Consider the following 17,544-nt stretch of genomic DNA (forward strand, 5'->3'; position numbering starts at 1 on the left):
TCGTTTATCACGGGAGTTACGTTCTAAATATAACCAGCGATCGGTGAAATCTATGAAGTAGCCAGCTTTATTTTTTACAATTATTAAACTTTTCTCTCCTGTTTAAAAACTCTCAAAGTTCAAACCTTCGTGGAAAAATAAGTCCAGTATTATAGAATGAAACCAAAATCACCTGGAGGTGACGACGTTTCGTCGACATTGGTGTGTTTGTTGGGGAGCAAACTTATAAACATACAGTACAGCACTTCACTGTCACACTGCTGGTGATCGAAGATTTAAGTAAATTTGACAAGCTGAACACATTAGCTCTCCCCCAAAACGTAGGCCGCATCCTTGGGAGGACCCGGCCTTCGCGGTCTGCGTGGGCCGGTTCCTTCGAAGACCGAGAAGGCCAGAAGTGCGAGGCTGTGAAATGGGACGGTCTAGCCTTCAGATTTGTGTCACCACTGTCTCGGTGGAGTTTAATAAACTCGGCTGTCTGCTCCTTGCTATCTAAAATATAACAGGACACTAGCATAAATTCTCGACTGTCTCACACTTCTGTTTAATCAGCTTAATAAAGTTTTATTTAATCTAATCTAATCTAGTAACTTTGATCTCAGTCAAACCGATTTACTCTGGAACAAATAAAACACCAAAAAAAAAGCCAAACAATTACATTTTTTAATGACTTATATATCATGTTTAACCTGAGTAGCGAAAGACAGCGGGAGTCCGCTGCTCTCGCCGGGTCGAGAGACCACTGAGTGACCACCGGCTAGCTATCGAGCGGGTGGGTAACAGACGTCTCCGAAAATGTCGGCACACTTTTGCAAATATGCGATGTCTTGATAAACGAGCAGATATTTAGAGTTTACACAGCTAACTTCTCGCCTGAAAATATGTTAAAAGTTTGATTTTTCAACCCAGAAAGAGTAATAAGAGTAACATTAACACTAAGTAGCTGCCGCCATTGTTGCCTTCAGAGGTGAAGGACCGACAGGAACTGAAGTGTCATTAGAGCAGGTCAGCGCTTGCGGTCGCACCTTTGGACACACAGATGTGCTCATCCACCACGTGACCTGCGACCCCCATACAGTTGCTCTCACTGCACGCCATCGATGGCAGCAAGGAGCAGCCAGTGAGGTGACGGGAACTGACAGGCATTCTGTCCTCGGGGTCGAACTTTCCACTCAAGTGGCCGAGCGTTTGCGGGGCACACAAATCAAAGAAATGACTTCTGATGCATCGCACGCTCCTCGCTGTGAATCACTGACCAATCACAGGACTGACGGTGACTGACACCTGAGCATCCAGTGGTGTCATCATCAGGTGCTCCACACTTACTGGTCCCAGTTACAACCAGCAGGGAGTGTGGGTGGAGCGTACTGTCCACATACTTAAATAAAATGTGACATCACTACACAAGAAGTGATTTGACTTCCTGTGTACTCCTGAGCCTGCACGCCGGCGTGCCCGCAGAGAGTCGAGTCGCTGTGATGCTGCTGACCTGAGTGGGATCTGGGTGGGGGCGGGACAATGAGCCCGGTGTTACAGCGCTGTGGTCTCCATTAGACCTCTCAGGAGTCTCCACTTCCTGCTGCGGCTCAAAGGAAAAAAAAAAAAAACGCCCTCATTTTACAAGGAAAAAGGTGGCCGCTCAAACTGAGCTCCCGTCACACACTCGACTCCAACCGAACTCCAACCGAACCCAGCACCCGCTGATCCTCAGCAAATGACCATCACACCTCAGACAACACGAACAAACTACAGACGCTCACTTCATCTCCATATTTGTGTATGTAGATGATGATGGTGGTGGTGATGAAGCAGCAGGTGCCTCCCTCGTCTGTCTGCTTAAAAACCACAAATGGCTGAGCGAGTCGCCGGGCGGCACTCAGAGCCTTTAAGTCCTCGCCGCACTTTACTCTTCCTCGTCTTTTATTCGTCCTCGTGACATTAACGGCGAGCGTGCGGTCGAGCGGCTGCAAAGTGGACGGCGTGTTTTACTGGAAGTGGTCGTGGGAAATGAGAGAAAGATCAATTATCAGCTGATTTCCAACAGGCGACGAGGCGTTCGCTGCCCGATAGAAACGTTAGAAAATGAGGAAAGTGAAAGTGACATTTCCCTGAAGAGAAAGAACCGTGACGCTTGGTGGAAGAAATGTCTGAGAACCGTTCTGCCTCTGCGGTTATCACCTGACGGCGTGACGACGTTTTCCTCCATTTCTCTGTATCAGAGAGGAAATGAAAGACCCCGCCCTCATCAGGATGCACACACTCATCAAGGAGTCACCGGGCTCACAAACTGAGACTTTTCTGTGTTTGGCAGCGTCACAGACACACCTCACACCAACAGACCGTTCAGTCATGTAAGACCACCTGAGCAGGTGTTCGAGCGCAGCAGCAGCAGCTTCCTCTGTGACTCTCTGATGGTAATGGACCAGTTTTAACTGGTTCTCAGATCAGGGTTCAGGTCCAGCTCAGGTTAGACACTGACCCGAGAGACAATAACCCAGTGCGTCTCAAACCTGCACACACAGATCACATGATGAGCGGCGAGGATGAGCATTGCCTCAACTTCCTGAAAACTCTGATTGCACAACAAGTCTGCTTCATTACCTGATCGCAGCTGAAAAACAACTACTTCCGTCTTCTGTGAATAACGGGGAGGCGGGGAAGACCTCAAACAATACCACGGCCCATAATGCTCTCTGCTCCGAGGTCTCAGAGAGAGCAACACCCGCTCAGAGCAGCGAGGCAGAACCCGCAGAACCGGGGCCTTGAAACCACAATTTCAAAGTTCGGCTTAGAGTTGAGAGGAGATGTACGAGCAGCAGCTGAAAACCTTTTGGGTTAATGAGTTCATCGTCTTCATCATTAATCCTTTTATTCACCTCTTTCTTAAAGTCTTCACATGACCCAGCAGAACCTGACCCCAGACGTCCCCACAGTGGACAGCTGTCCTGTGGACACATCTGTCATAACTCAAACCATCCAGACTTTGAGGTTCTCGTGGAGCCGTATTTGGAATCTGAGGCCACACCGGTGTTCACAAGGACCGCCTCCTCTGATACGTCACATCCTTGGCACTGACGTAACTGCAGAACGCAACAAAGCAACAGCTGTCCCGACACCTGCTGACAGCGCTGTGGTGTATATCATGCCCACAAGAGCATCAGCTGATCAGTGTGAGGTCACAACTAACCACCTGATGCTCAGGTGTTGAAAACTAGAACTCCTGTAACCTGGTAACAGTAACACGTCACTGTACAGTGATGACATCACCGCCTCTCAAAGGTTCATCTGCTGATCAGCTGATTCCAGTGTGGGGGGAGAAAACGTCACTTAACTCTCTGTCAGAGCCACCTACAGGTGTGTGTGTGTGTGTGTGTGTGTGTGTGTGTGTGTGTGTGTGTGTGTCAGTGTGTGTTAGGTGTGGTCTAAAGCCAGTACGATGCAGCATGAGTCAGGAATGAATAGAGACAGATGGAGAGACAAGCTACTATTTCAGTCCACACAGACACACAGTAACACATACACAGACACACATACACACACACACATACACACACACACACACAGTGACACACAGTGACACACACACACACACACACACACAGTAACACACACACAGTAACACACACACACACACAGTAACACACACACAGTAACACACACACACACACACACACACACACACACACAGTAACACACACACACACACACACACACACACACAGTAACACACACACACACACACACACACACAGTAACACACACACAGTAACACACACACACACACACACACAGTAACACACACACACACACACAGTAACACACACACACACACACACACACACACACAGTGACACACACACACAGTGACACACACACACACACACACAGTAACACACACACACAGTAACACACACACACACACACACACACACACACACACACAGTAACACACACACACACAGTGACACACACACACACACACACACACACACACACAGTAACACACACACACACACACACCAGCCCCTCCCTGCAGGAAGCAAGAATGTGGCTGCTCTGTGTGAGCAGCTCATCCACTTTCCTCCTCTGACCCTTTGAAACCGGTCCGCTGGTTCTAAGAGCTCTGGTGGTTCTGAGGCCCAGCCCGCTCGCTGAATGAGGTCCGTGGTGTGAGGAGACGCCTGTGTGTCAGAGTCATGGCTCCTCCCTCTGAGACGCTCCCCACAGCGCACCAGGAAGTCACAGCGAGAAGCAAGTGTGAAACACACTGCATGCAAAGCTAAGACCTGATTATTTCAGCTTCTGACGCAGTTTGGAAGTGACCTTTGAACTCTAATGGACAATCCCTTTCAGATCAACCAGGGGGGAGAGACCAGTTTATTAGGAACACCCGATCCTTCCATCCGCCCAGCATCACGTGGGCAGGCTCACAACAGCTCAGACCTGCCTCAAGTCCTCAGTTTGAGGCTGAAAAGCCTTCATCAGCCTTCATCATTCTATCCCTCCCCAGTCACGCTCTCACTGCTCTTCAAAATAAAAGTCCTTTATCCTGTCAACGAGTTAAAGCATTTAACCAAAGCGACTTCATCTCTGATATGTCATCGGGTTTCATTCTACACCCCGAGTGTGAGACAACAGCACACTAATGAGAGGAGGAGCGTGTGACAGAGCGCCACGTTAACAAGAGGAGGATGAAGAAGAGTTTGTCTTTGTCAACGAGCTGAAGAGGCTGTGAGAGAAGGAGCTCCGCTCACTAATCACAAACTCACAGGACACCCACCAATCAGAAGCAGGGACACAGCAGATGCTGAGTTCTGAACCACAGAGAGGAAGCAGGTGAGACAGGTGACAGGTGAGTTGGCATCACACAGGTAACCCAGTTCCTGTGTGCGTCCCTGGCATCACTCTGAGAACGGAAACTCTAACAAATGTCAGCAAAACCTAAAATAACTGAAAATTTCCTTCCTGTGCCCAGAAACCACCGCAGCCCTCTGATAGCGGGGGAATCCCTGTGTGTCACCGAAACCCCAGCTTCAACACTACTGATCTATTTCCAGCTCTTCTCCTGCTCTGAGCACATTTACAGAAAGTCAGAGCGAGCGCCTCCATCTGAGCATGTGAAGTCTGAGGTGGTGTCCCGCAGGGCTCCGCTCTCGGCCTGCCCAGGTACGCCCAGAGTCCACAGGCTTCTCTGTTCTCTCCAGGTGACTCACAGCAGGGAGCTCGACCTTCACTGCACACCTCCCTGTCCTGTTCCGTCTCAGTCTCACCTTACCCTCATAGTTAAATATGGATGAAAACATTTAGTGTCATATTCAAGCATTCTAATACTCCGCTCCATCAGAGTCACTCTGACAGGTGACAGCTTCATAGTTTGTCACCATTTTTATTCTTTGAGTCTAGGAACTTTAAAACAACATCTGCAGCAAAGAGTCAGAGGCAGCAGGTTTGACGTTTCTGGTGGTTCTGTTTATTCTGATGGTTCTATTGGCTCTAAAGATACGGATGCTTCTAATGATTCGGATGGTTCTGATGTTACGGAGTCGTCCTCCTGTATTCCTGCTGGAGCTGAGTGCAGAAGCCTGTGAAGCCTCTGAGTTTTACTGATGAGTGCACACATGAATAAATGCTCACAGTGTGAAACTCAAACGTGTGGCATCCTCACTCGCTCACAGGAACATATTTCTTCTTTACTCACTGACATAAAGTCCCACAGACTGAATGAGTGCATGCGCAAGTTCAGTCGAGCCACCACGTCAGATGTTCCTGGGCTTCAAACGCCCAAATGTCCCCGACTCCAGGGACGTGAGGCGGCCTATGGCTGCCAAGCGGTCCTGAGGTCACAACCTCAGTGTCCGAGCAAAACAGGAAAGAGACAAACACATGCTGTCCATGCAGATCCGCAGGAACACGATTGTCTGAAAACTGTCCGAACACACTGAGGGCTGAACACTGCCAACACCACCCAGGAACCAGATCGAGAACAAGAGCAGGAACCAGACTGAGGCTCCGGTCTGTGAACGGGACAGCTGAGCAGAAACTTCAAACTTAAAGGAGCTGGACAAACACGAGGTTTCATCAGCTGACTCAGAGCGCGCTCAGTGAGTTCACGCTAAGACACGACCCACACAGCGCTGAAGGTTCAAACCTTTAGCCTCGGCGCGGAGGTGAGCGGAGCAGAATTGGGAAGTGTAAAAGAAGAAAAGGAAACAGAAGAAGAGTGTGAGGGCATAACGGGAGGTGTGTGTGTTCTCAGAAATAGAAGAAGAAGCAACAGTGCGGTGACGAGGTCGCCAAAGCCCAGAGAAGCGGTGTGTCAGCACATCGCAGCAGAGGGAAGTGAGGGCCGGCGAGCCGAGTGTCGACACGAGAAAGAGGAAGCCGGCCGTGTGACTGTTTATCTGCACTCGTTTTTACCTGCTTTCACACATCCGAGTGCCGCGCCGCACCGGAAAAACTAAAGCAGAAGAAGAAGAAGCAGAATTAGAGTGTGAGCAGAGAGAAACACTGCAAACACACACAGCCATACCAGAAAATAGCCACAACCCATCCCAGTGAATACTCAGAGCACTCAGCTACTGCAAATACTCACAGAGAGTTTCTGCTGAGGCTCATGACAGACTTCAGGTCTGGCCAGCAGCAGTACACAGAACTTCAGCACTTCCTGCTCGGGCTTAGAGGGTCAGCCTGAGGAAGTCAGGGAGCAGACCGCCATCGAGTTTAAAGACCACATGTTAGTTATTCATGGATGGTGGAGGGAGAAGTTCCCGTGAGCACTGAGTTCAGGAGCATCTTTAACCTGCTCATCAAACCCGGTCTGCACAGGTGAGAGGAGAACATAGGCTTTAAACACAGATGTGAGTGCGTGGCCCAGATGTGGCCCACAGCAGGCGGTGACCCAGGCTGACTCAGGTCAGGTTCACCTTTAACATGCCAAAACTCAGCCATGCTCCAACTGAGCTCGCTCAGTAAACGCTGTCACCGACAGGAGTCACACATGAATCATGACAGATTTGGTACAGCCCGGCTTACAGCTCATGGCGGGCTGATGGCGGTCTGTGCAGTCAGACAGCAGAGTGAAGGCTGCGAGTCGACTCGAGGCATCTGTGATCCTGCGTGAAGCTCAAACAGCTCCACCATGAAGCATCCAGGTCCTCCTCCTCTCGCTGCAGCGGCCGCAGAAAGCTCACGGCCTGCTCTGAGAATCTTGCCGCCCATCGCCATCGACCCGCCGGCCTTTCTTTGGCTACGGTCGATGACTCGAGCTGGGACTTCACTAAATTCTCTTCTGGTCCGTTGCACGAATACATGAGTCCGACGGCGATTATTGTCTGCCATCGCTCAGATCAATTTGCATTTAACCCAGATTCCAAAGAGGACTGTCAGAGAAACGGGGACAGGAAGCGGTCTTAACGCAGTCTTTGTGCGCGCCTCATCTCTGCTGGTCTACGCTCAGCCATAAATCACCGTCTTCACATTCAGCGTGCCAGACGCCCAGGACAAAAGAGGCTGCTGCGACCCCCCCCCCCCAATACCCCGAGGCGGCCTGTGTCCACTGTGTCACCTAGTTCGGCCCCATGGGGGGAGGGGCTTTTCCCAGGCTCATTAGAGTGGTGAAGGCAAGGAGGGGTGGGGTTGTGTGGGGAGGCCAGCCTGGTGGGATCATTAGTTTCAGGTGAACTGGTTTACCCGGCAACTGGACAGACTCCCAATATAACCACTAAGAGCTGCACACTCACACCACAGGCAGCTCCCAGCTGCAGGTTCAGCTCGCGTCCAGGTGTCCCCACAGAGCCACGCATCAGCCAACCTGTTAGCATCAACGCTGTTAGCAGCAGGCTAAACGTCTGATGTCACTTCCTGTGCCAACGCCTCTGTAGCGTCAGGGTTAGCATGAACTAGTTGACGCACCGTCTGATGGCGAATGATGGCGCACAGCACTAGGCTAACACGCTGATCTGGCTGAAATGGTTCATCGTGTCAGCGCCAGTTTCCTCCAGCTTGCACACGTCTGAACATCAGCCATGTTCAGAGCACTGATGATGATGAGGTGCCTTCAGTGAGTCACCGGTGGTCCTCAAGCACGCTCTCCATCACAGCATGCGGCTTTAACTTACATGTGCAACCGGATGCGGGCGCAATCACAGTGCCTCATCGACTGACCCGGTTACGCCCGTCATACTGTCACACCATTGCTGCTGTACCTCCATCCATGTGTGAAGCCACCCAGACTGTAACACGCCTCATGTGTGTCACAGCGATCGATTGCAAACACAACACGGCGAGCGGCGAGAGAAGAAAGAGCACGCTTACATCAATGACCTCTATTGACCGAGCCGGGCGCATGCAGCCAGTGGGCGCTCACAAAGCCGGCCTTTCAAGTTCATCTGGACTGATGTAATAAAATTGACACATGCAGTCGGATGAATTCTGGGGCGCCGTTACCTAAACGCTGCCCTGCAAAGTGTTGTCTCCGCCCCTCACTGCAAACGAATCAATTACAGAGCAGCGTAATCCTGTTAGGGGCATGAATGCATACCTCCCCGCTGGCAGGTGCTGGCAGGCTGAGGGGCTTACTGGAGCAGGCCGTATCAAAGCCGGGGTTTATCTGCCACATTAGGGCTGCGGCGAGCAGCCGAGGACGAGCCGCTGCGCCTGTGCTCGGCGCCGACACAATGAGACCCTGTCCCGCGGCTTCCTCTCACTCGTCCACGGCTGAGCCTCAGAGGAGCTGTTATTTCTGATGCTGCACTCGCCTCACCAGGAAATCCATCCATACAAGATGTGAGATCCGTCAGAGGATGGGGATGGTTCAGCTCGTTTTGATGCGTGTGAGCTGATGAAGTTGAGTCGAGCTCAGGAAAAATGATCCTGAACCTTTACCCAGAATGCACTTAGTGACTGACAACCTGCTTTCTGCTCCACTGTTCAGCTGGAAACAGGCTGCAGACAGTGGGAGCTGATCTGGTGTCAGCCTGAAAGCTTCCTGTGATTTCTGCTGTTTATGGTGGTGCGAGGATCAACATATACACATGTGGAGGGGGGGGCATGGCTGCATGTTAACCACGTTTGACAGGCTGCACAAAAGGGTCAGAAGAGGGACACCTCGGGTCCCATGACGCAACCTGTACACCCCCCGCCCCATCGCCCTCCTCCTCCTCAGCAGCCAGACTTCCTGTTGCTCTCCCGTGCTGCCAGAGTGGTCACAGCTGACTGTAACGGCACCGCGGCTCAGCGTGGTTACAGGACCGTTCCACACTCTGATCACTAACACACATCTACTTCCCGTGGACGATGATAAAAAGATCTATGAGGACAGGTTATTTCTGCTTGCATGTGTATCCTGCTGCTGTGACTTTGTCGTCCCAATGACTCTGAGCCACCGTACGTCGCCCGATGCGTTCTGACACATGTGTGTTGAGCTGTAATGAGGCGGCGTGGACAAAGGTGGCGGGCTGAGGGAGAATGAAGCGTCTGTCAGGCTGGGAGGGGGATTATTCTCCCCCTAACCTTTTCAGCTGCGCCTGCTCCTTTGATGGCTGACAGACTCACAAAGGCACCTGCCCCATCCCCGAGTGTCCCTCGCCGCCCCGGCCTCTCCTCCCCTGACCTGACCGGCATTCCTGGCCCACATGAGGTCCTCCCCATGGCTACCTTTATGCCCCCCACCCACACCAAAGTCTGATAATCCCACGGCAAACAGAGGCCGTGCACGAGACTTCTCACAGCCTCTCGGCTCAAAGGTGGACGACCGATCAGCCCGTCACCGTGGGAACCGAGGCCGGGAGAGAAATCAGTGAAAGGCATTGTGGGATCGGTGTGAGGAGGCGGTGTGGTGTCGGCGAACACGCAGACCGAGACTTTACAAAAAGATCTGAATGTGTCCTGTTCTCGATCTTTATTTAAATAGGAAGTTGTCTGATGTCACCCTGATCACATGGTCTCGTTTTAATCAAATGACTGTTCCAGTGGAAACGTGAAAAGAGCCCGTGTAAGCGACGATGTTTCATCTTCAGCGTCGCACTGACCCGTGGCTGTATGAATCCTCCCAGCAGCGAGGCGAACGTAGACTGTGCCGGCACGGCGCTCAGACACAAAAGAGAAGAAGAAGAAGGTTTCATCAGCCTTCAGCTGTCACAGCACTACACACATACATAGAGTCAGATGAGCCCTGAGGCCACGCCCACTCTTACTGCCACGCCCACTCATGCAGCCAATCATTTAACATGCTGGTGAGAACTGTAAGGACTCAGACTCATGTTCTGTGTTTCTTGGTGGACTTCCTGTTCAAATTTTTTACACAGTGTAAAAGATTTCCTTCATTCATTTCATTGCGTTCATTAGTCTGTGTGTGTTTGGACGATGACCTTCAGCCCGATGCTCCAGGTTGATGACTCCGATGAAGCTGAAGGCTCGGGGTATGTAATGAACCTGCAGTACACCCACCCAGTCCCTGCCTACACACTCGGTGCTTCTAACTGAGCGGGCTCGCCTCTTGTGGCTCGCTGCGTTCGGGTGTTCACAGCACCGCAGAGGTGGAGAAGTTTCCCTCAGCCCAGCTTCTTTGAGCAGCTTTGACAGGAGCGTCAGCTCCATTATCTCACACTCTGAGGGCAATCCGTCAGGACCGGGCCCGAGGCAGTGAGCTCGCACCGAGCAGCGCCTCATTACTTTGCTTGGCAGATCAGTGACCGGGACGTGGCCCGAGGACGTTTGTCCGAGTGGACGGAAAATCCTCCTGAACTCTGGAGGTGAAAGTGAGCCAAGTCCTCGCGAGACACAAACTCAGAGAGATGGGCAGGAGAGCAAACTCTGTGCTCCTTCCAGGCCCCTTTAAAAACTGTTTAGAGGTCAGAGACGGGCCATCGGAGTCACAAACATTCGGTAGTCGTAGTTCAGTATTTCATTTCCAAACGGCTGCCGGGCTCGTCTCTCACACTCTCTGCCTGAGGCTCTGTAGGACCTCCAGCCCACTCAGCTGAAGATCAGCATCCGCCCACAATTTAACTCACTGCCTCTTCAGTCAGTCTGAACTGCCTCAGGATTCACCTGGCCCAGTACCATACCAGTACCATACCAGTACCATCTCTTAATGTGCTGATGAGCTCTGGTTGCCTCAGTGGTTTAAATCAGAACCGTGAGCAGGCCGTGGTGATGAACAGCAGGCAATAGGAACTGGGCGGGGCCTAAAGCTGGATATGGAGGTGTGTGTGTGTGTGTGTGTGTGTGTGTGTGTGTGTGTGTGTGTGTGTGTGTGTGTGTGTGTGTGTTCAAGAGTTATTCAGCTGTACGCTGGCTGGACACACAGATGTCCTGACACCTTAATCCAGCCATCCGTTATTGATTGTTCCCCCTGTGTGTGTGTGTGTGTGTGTGTGTGTGTGTGTGTGTGTGTGTGTGTGTGTGTGTGTGTGTGTGTGTGTGTGTGTGTGTGTGTGACCTTGCCGCAGGACCCAATCACACAAACCTTTGCTGTGAGGGAGGGGCCAATGAGAGTGTGAGTGCAGCAGAGCGAATGGCTCTGATCATGTGACAACCAAATGTAAACATTCAAAAATTAAAAAAGTGAAATTCAAGATAAATGAAGAATAAAAAGAAAAAAACTGAGAAACACACAAAGTTTATAAGAAGAAACGTAAAATAATATCTAACTAAAAATCTAAAACACATAACACCTTGTTTTAAAATGTATAAATGTAATTTAAACAGCAACAAATCATGAAATTATTTTTAAAGTCATAAATATATTAAAAAAGTGTAAAATTATGAAGTACAAACAAAAATAAATACAAGTTTAACCATTACAAAAATGAAACTCTTTCTTTTTAAAAATAAAAGTTATAACAAACAAAGCAAATGATCAGAATTATAAAAAAATACTAAAGTTAAAACATCCAAAACAAAAATTTGGTGATTTTTGTGTTTTAATTATGTTAAAACAGATTAAATTAAAAAATTAAATCTTTTAATGATTCTCACACCTGTTATACAGTCTGTGTGTGTGTCTGTGTGTGTCTGTGTCCAGGGCTGGACTGGGACAAAAAATTGGCCCGGGCATTTTGACTACAGGCCAGCCCACAGCGTGCATCACTGCCCATTGTGACAGTGATGCACAGTCTTGTTGGTATATGTGTGATTTCTGTACATTTTACATCAGATAAAAACTTTGGTTGTAAGATTCAGATAATTATTTAATAAAAGTGAAACATTTTAAATGAGAATAAGAAAGAAAAGTATTTCTTTGTGCCCCCCTCTCCCTGTTAATGTCCTACCTGCCCCCCTGGCAAAGCTTTGCTAGACCCGCCCCTGCACAGTTACCAGCTGTCAGCTGCTTAGAAAAGGATCCTGGTGTTATTTGTCTCTCAGAAACAGTTCATAACTTCCCTTCAACTCATTCATGTCACCTAAAAGGTAAACCTGTTTCTCCATCACAGCTCTGATGATTCAGTAAGGACGTCTCCTGGTTTCATCTTCATGTTTCCCTCTCACCACATATCCAAACCATCATGACCAGCAGCTATTACGGCTGTGGCTCCAGAAAACATCAGCTGATACTAGAAAGTAATATTAAATAAATTCTAACAACAGCTGATCAAGCTTAAACGCGCTTCTGCTGTTGAACGCGACATCCACTAGTTTCCTCTTTCTGGCGCAAAGCGGGAGATAGACAAACAAGAGAGAAAAGCCGATCAGCTGATCATTGATCAGTTTCATGATTGAAGTGGCAACAGGAGAGAGAGGGGAGAGAATGAGAGGAGAAGAGGCCGCTGACAGCGTAAAGACGCAGAATAAATCCAGCTTTGTCTTTTTCATTGTAGCTGAAGTCCGGGACAAACTGTTCCTTTTCAGCTCAGTACGAAACGCGCAATATTTTCTCTGAATGCGAGACGATTCTGTTTTTTACGGGACGATTGGCAACTCTATCACTATCAGTAACATCATAGCTGTATAGAAACTCCGTCATGTTAGCTAGCACTCAGTACGAAAAAGTCAGCACAACGAAAATAAACTCCACCTAAACTTGGTTTATATCTGACCCAGATAGACTGCAGGTCATAAATTCTTACCTGAAGTTCAGTTCACCTGACACTCGGACTGGCGGCCGCCTCAGGTCTCTGCTCCACCTGCCTCCCCTCCCCTCATCCACCTGCTGTTGTAGCTCCGCCATAGCCACCACCAAAAAACTGAGTTATTTTTACACAAAAAAAAAAAAATCATCGGTCCACCGGCCAGTCCAGCTATGTGTGTGTGTGTGTGTGTGTGTGTGTGTGTGTGTGTGTGTGTGTGTGTTATCTGCACGGCGATCTCGGCCGTGACCTTGGCTCATCGCTCACTCATGAAGAAAATGTGCGCATGACACACACACACACACACACACACACACACACACACACGTCAGTCACCTTGAAACACGACAAACAGCAGAGAAGCACCAACACTGTTCCACTGCACACCAACCTGAGCATCACAGTCACCTGTTGAAGTCCCACTGTGAGCTCAGGAGCGATGACATCACCAGAGCAAACAGGCCTCCACAGAGCCGACACGTCTCACCTCCCACTTCTTCCTTTTCTAGAAATCAGCCTCAGAACAAGAAAAGCTGCAGCGCAACTTCATCTCAGAAACTGACGCGCTGACCTCATCAGGATTTCATTCGACCACAGACAGGAGGTACAGCCCACAGCGGGCCGACGGTACTCCGGCAGAACGTGTGAGGAACCCGAGAGGCCGATCTCAGCTCAGAGACACGTCCACAGGACTGTTCGTAAAGACCTATTTTACAACTTACACACGATCCACAGAAATGCAGGAGAACGCACGTCTGCCTCGAACAACAAGAAAGATTTCTGAATAAAAATGTTAAAGTAAAAACACCACACACGCCTGACAGAACGACAAAAGTCTGAAGAAATCAGAAATCAGGTGCTTTCTATTTTTAATGAACTTTAATCACACTCATCCACGATGAACGCGTCAGTCTGAAGTCACTGTTTCTGTTGGTCATGTGACAGTGATGTCACTGTGATTGGGATGTTTTATTTTGGCGGGACAGCATTAAGCAGACTCCGTGTTGTTAATACAATTTGAACAAAGGGCCCGTTCTTCGGCGAGCCAACCGGGCTCCTCCTCCCTGTCCCACCAGAGGTGTTTGCTGTTTGGCTCCTGCAGGGGGGGATAATCTGCTGTCTTTCACAATAAAAGCGTACTGGGAGGGCACGGGCTCAAAAATTAGGGATTCATATCACATGCTGCATTTTAAACTTGATTCCTGACCTGTGAGGGAGCTGCTGATGCTGCAGCACAGCGGAGGGACGAGGCAGGCGGGCAATCCTGCACATGCACGCACACGCACACACGTTCATTTAAACACATTAAAGCTGCTCTCTAAATCCTCGTTAGTCGTTCTTGTAGAAATTATTCTTTGACGAGAGTTGAACATCAAAATTCAACGAAAACCAGAAGAAAAACATGAAAAATAAAATTAAATCCAGAAAAACAAAAACAGGATTCATTTAAAATAAAATATATTTTGTGTCACACAGAAAAGTAAAGGTGAGAAAAGGAGGACATCCCACCGTGAATATTCAAAAAACGAAAGACTGAAACAAATGTGATGGGCGGGACCAAAGCTGTGACATCATGAACACATTTAATAAACATCCCCCGACCCCGTCAGCAGACAGCTGCGTGTTTAAGGGTCGCCATAAAGTTCAGAGGATGAGTCGGGGCGAGGGAAACGAAGCTGAGCGCAAATCGTAGGGGGAGGGGCTTAATGCAGGCCGTACACATACCTTCATCCACCTTCCTACTTTCTTTTATTAACCTCACTGCTTTTCTCTGCCCTCCATCTTTCTTTTCATGTGAGGCGGCGTAGCGAGCGTCCCCGACGGCGCTGCAGCCTCTGAGTGCTGATTAAGGATGAAGAGAGCAGTGCTTTCTTTGTTCTGCCCCCAGGGGGGCGCTTACTGAGGAGGGGGCAGATATGAAAGACATTGAGGTCAGGGAGGAGGAGGAGGAGGAGGAGGAGAGTGATGGCACGGCAACGGACCAGGGAGCTTTACAGGACGTAAACCTGGACCGTCACCAATGGACAGGCACACAGCAGGTCCTAAGGGGGGGGGTCAACACATCAGCCAGTTTACACACACACACACACACACACACACACACACACACACACACACACAACTGTAAAACACACGAAGTGAAAATATTTGACGACCGAACGATGAAGAGCTGTCAGTAAAATCCCCCCAAAGTGGTGAGGCACATGCACTGGGCACACACACACACTGACCTGTCAGGGGTCACCTGCTGATCTGGGATCCGCCTGAATGCTGGAATCAGCTGACTGCAAACGTTACAGGTGTTCGGGCCTGCAGTGAGGACCAACAGTCTGAGCCTCAGCGTGTTTCTGAGTATTTCCTGAACAGTTGTGTGTTTGTGCGTATTTACAGCTCGTCTGCAGCGGTGCTCGTGAGCGGCGAGCATGCTTCGTGTTCAGTGTCCGACACATTTCAGTAAATTGACAGCATCTCTGTCTCTGAATAAAAACCTTACCAACATGAAACACTCAGCTGTGACGGCAGACACACATGCACACAGACACACACAAACACAGCAGAGTGTGCATGACCTCTGCTGATGTTGGATCGCATGTGGAGGCGAGGTTTATCAGAGCTCGCCTTCAGCGTTCGCCACATAATCCACAAAAACCTCCATCAGCCGCACACTGCTACGTCCACACATCTATGAGGCTGAAACCACCAGGTCCACCTTCTGGTCCTGTTCCAGATCCTGGTTCAAGTTCAGGTCCAGGCTCTGCTCTGTGTTTGTGTCACAGATGCTGCTTTAAAGCGGCTCCTGCACCGCCGGCACAATGACACGGCTGTGAGACATGTGGCATGAATGGTGCAGCAGGCAGCCTGACACGGCTGCAGGGGGGGTCGTTCCCCCCCCCCCACCCACCCACACACACACACACACAGAGTCGTTGCTGCCGGCAGCTCGGCTGTGCAGGAATCCTCAACTCACACAGACAGACTTGGACTCAAACCTGTGATTTCTTCACCACATCAGCTCCGTTTAAATTTAAACGTGTCCCAAAAACAAAGCCATGCGCACTTTTATGACATGTGACCTCCTCCTTCTCCTCAGAAGGAGGAGAAGAAACCACGGAGACTCCGAGAAAAACCAGCGGGACAAACAGCTGCAGCCTCACAGCTGGATGGGACAGCCAGAGGTGGAGGAGGCCCTTCAGATCCTCTTACACCCCCCCCCCCCCCAACCGTCACCGTGACCTCCAGTCCATCAACAACAACCCACCCACCCCCCAGGGCCCCGAGAGGAGGAGACGAGCCACATCCAGAGACGGGGACAAACCACAGCAGCGTGAAAACACAGGAGACAAAATATTTCGTTGTACTATTGTACATGTATGTATATATATATACACACACATACACTGTGCATGACCGTGCAGAGACAGTAAACAGTTATCTTGTATCTCATCTAATGAAAACAAATGATTTGATTTTCCCGGATTTTGCGTTTGTGAGGCTCAAACGTGTTTCGAGGAAATTAAAGTTTAAATGTTTCAACCAAAATTCACAAAGTGTGACACAAAAACTCAAACAGCCCAAACTCTCTTTCACTTCCGGTCCCTCTCACCTGTCCGTTTGTTTGTTTTCACATAAAATAAACAAACATGGAAATGAACTCCACGGCTCAGCGCGGACCCGCAGGTCTGCGCGCGGGTAACGGTCCTCGTGCCCGGCAGAGCGCAGACCTCCGCCCCGCCCGGAGCAGCGCCTCCCGGTCCCGTCAGAAAGTTTGAGGCCGGCGGGACGCGCCGTGTCCGGGGCCGTGACAATGTGTGAGTCAGTGTGTGAGTCGGTGTGTGTATTCGTACCGTTCTTCCTCCGGGGGTTGGCCTGTTTTCGCCTCTTGCAGCGGGGACCCTCCGCCATGATCTCCGGCTTCATTGATCACTGAGTCCGCGACTCCTGCTGCTCCTGCTGACGGCGGCACAACACACAGTAAATCCCGGAGCAGCAGCTCCTCGCGGACCTCGCGCTCACACTAACGTGCGCACACTTTGCGCTTACTTTCTGGGAGTTTGCGCACCTCCGCCCCGCGTGCCCGTCCGCCTGATCTGAGCGGAGTGTGTGCCGCTGTGACAGAGGAGGAGGAGACACACACACACACACACACACACACACACACACACACACACACACACACACACACACACCGACTAACACTGATACTGACACACAAGTCAAACATACACTCTCGGTCCCTCCTCCTGTCAGTGAACTTGTTGATTTTAGGTGTAAAATTAAAACCAATCACTCATCGATACATGATCGATATTAGAGTATCAGGCCGAGAGCGCGCTTATATAAGCTCAACATTCAGGCCTGCAGTTGTATAATCGTGCGCGCGCAGGTCAACATTTCCCATCTCATCCGGAGCGAGAGCGGGGAGCGGAGCGCAGGCACGCCGGGAACGACCTCATCCTCCCCGGCCAGCCTGCCTCCA

General features: G+C 50.2%; 1 protein-coding gene across 5 annotated transcripts in view; it reads right to left on the reverse strand.

The window, feature by feature from the left end:
* Positions 1–17,544, reverse strand: part of zeb2a (zinc finger E-box binding homeobox 2a) — a 41,114-nt gene that overhangs the window by 23,239 nt on the left and 331 nt on the right. For 3 of the 5 annotated variants that reach the window (XM_086265687.1, XM_086265686.1, XM_086265682.1), the window contains exon 1: positions 16,913–17,187. In XM_086265687.1, coding sequence (XP_086121813.1) covers positions 16,913–16,985 — 73 coding nt within the window. In that variant the 5' untranslated portion in view covers positions 16,986–17,187. Of the gene's footprint in view, positions 1–16,912; positions 17,188–17,544 lie in introns of those variants that run through there. The other 2 variants (XM_086265685.1, XM_086265684.1) reach the window with 2 other exon arrangements.

The sequence above is a fragment of the Aulonocara sp. 'chitande type north' Nkhata Bay genome, linkage group LG16 (genome assembly GCF_057382095.1).
Source record: "Aulonocara sp. 'chitande type north' Nkhata Bay isolate Kocher_YH1m ecotype deep benthic linkage group LG16, A_spYH_male_GT1.1, whole genome shotgun sequence".
In the NCBI taxonomy this organism is placed as follows: domain Eukaryota; kingdom Metazoa; phylum Chordata; class Actinopteri; order Cichliformes; family Cichlidae; genus Aulonocara; species Aulonocara sp. 'chitande type north' Nkhata Bay.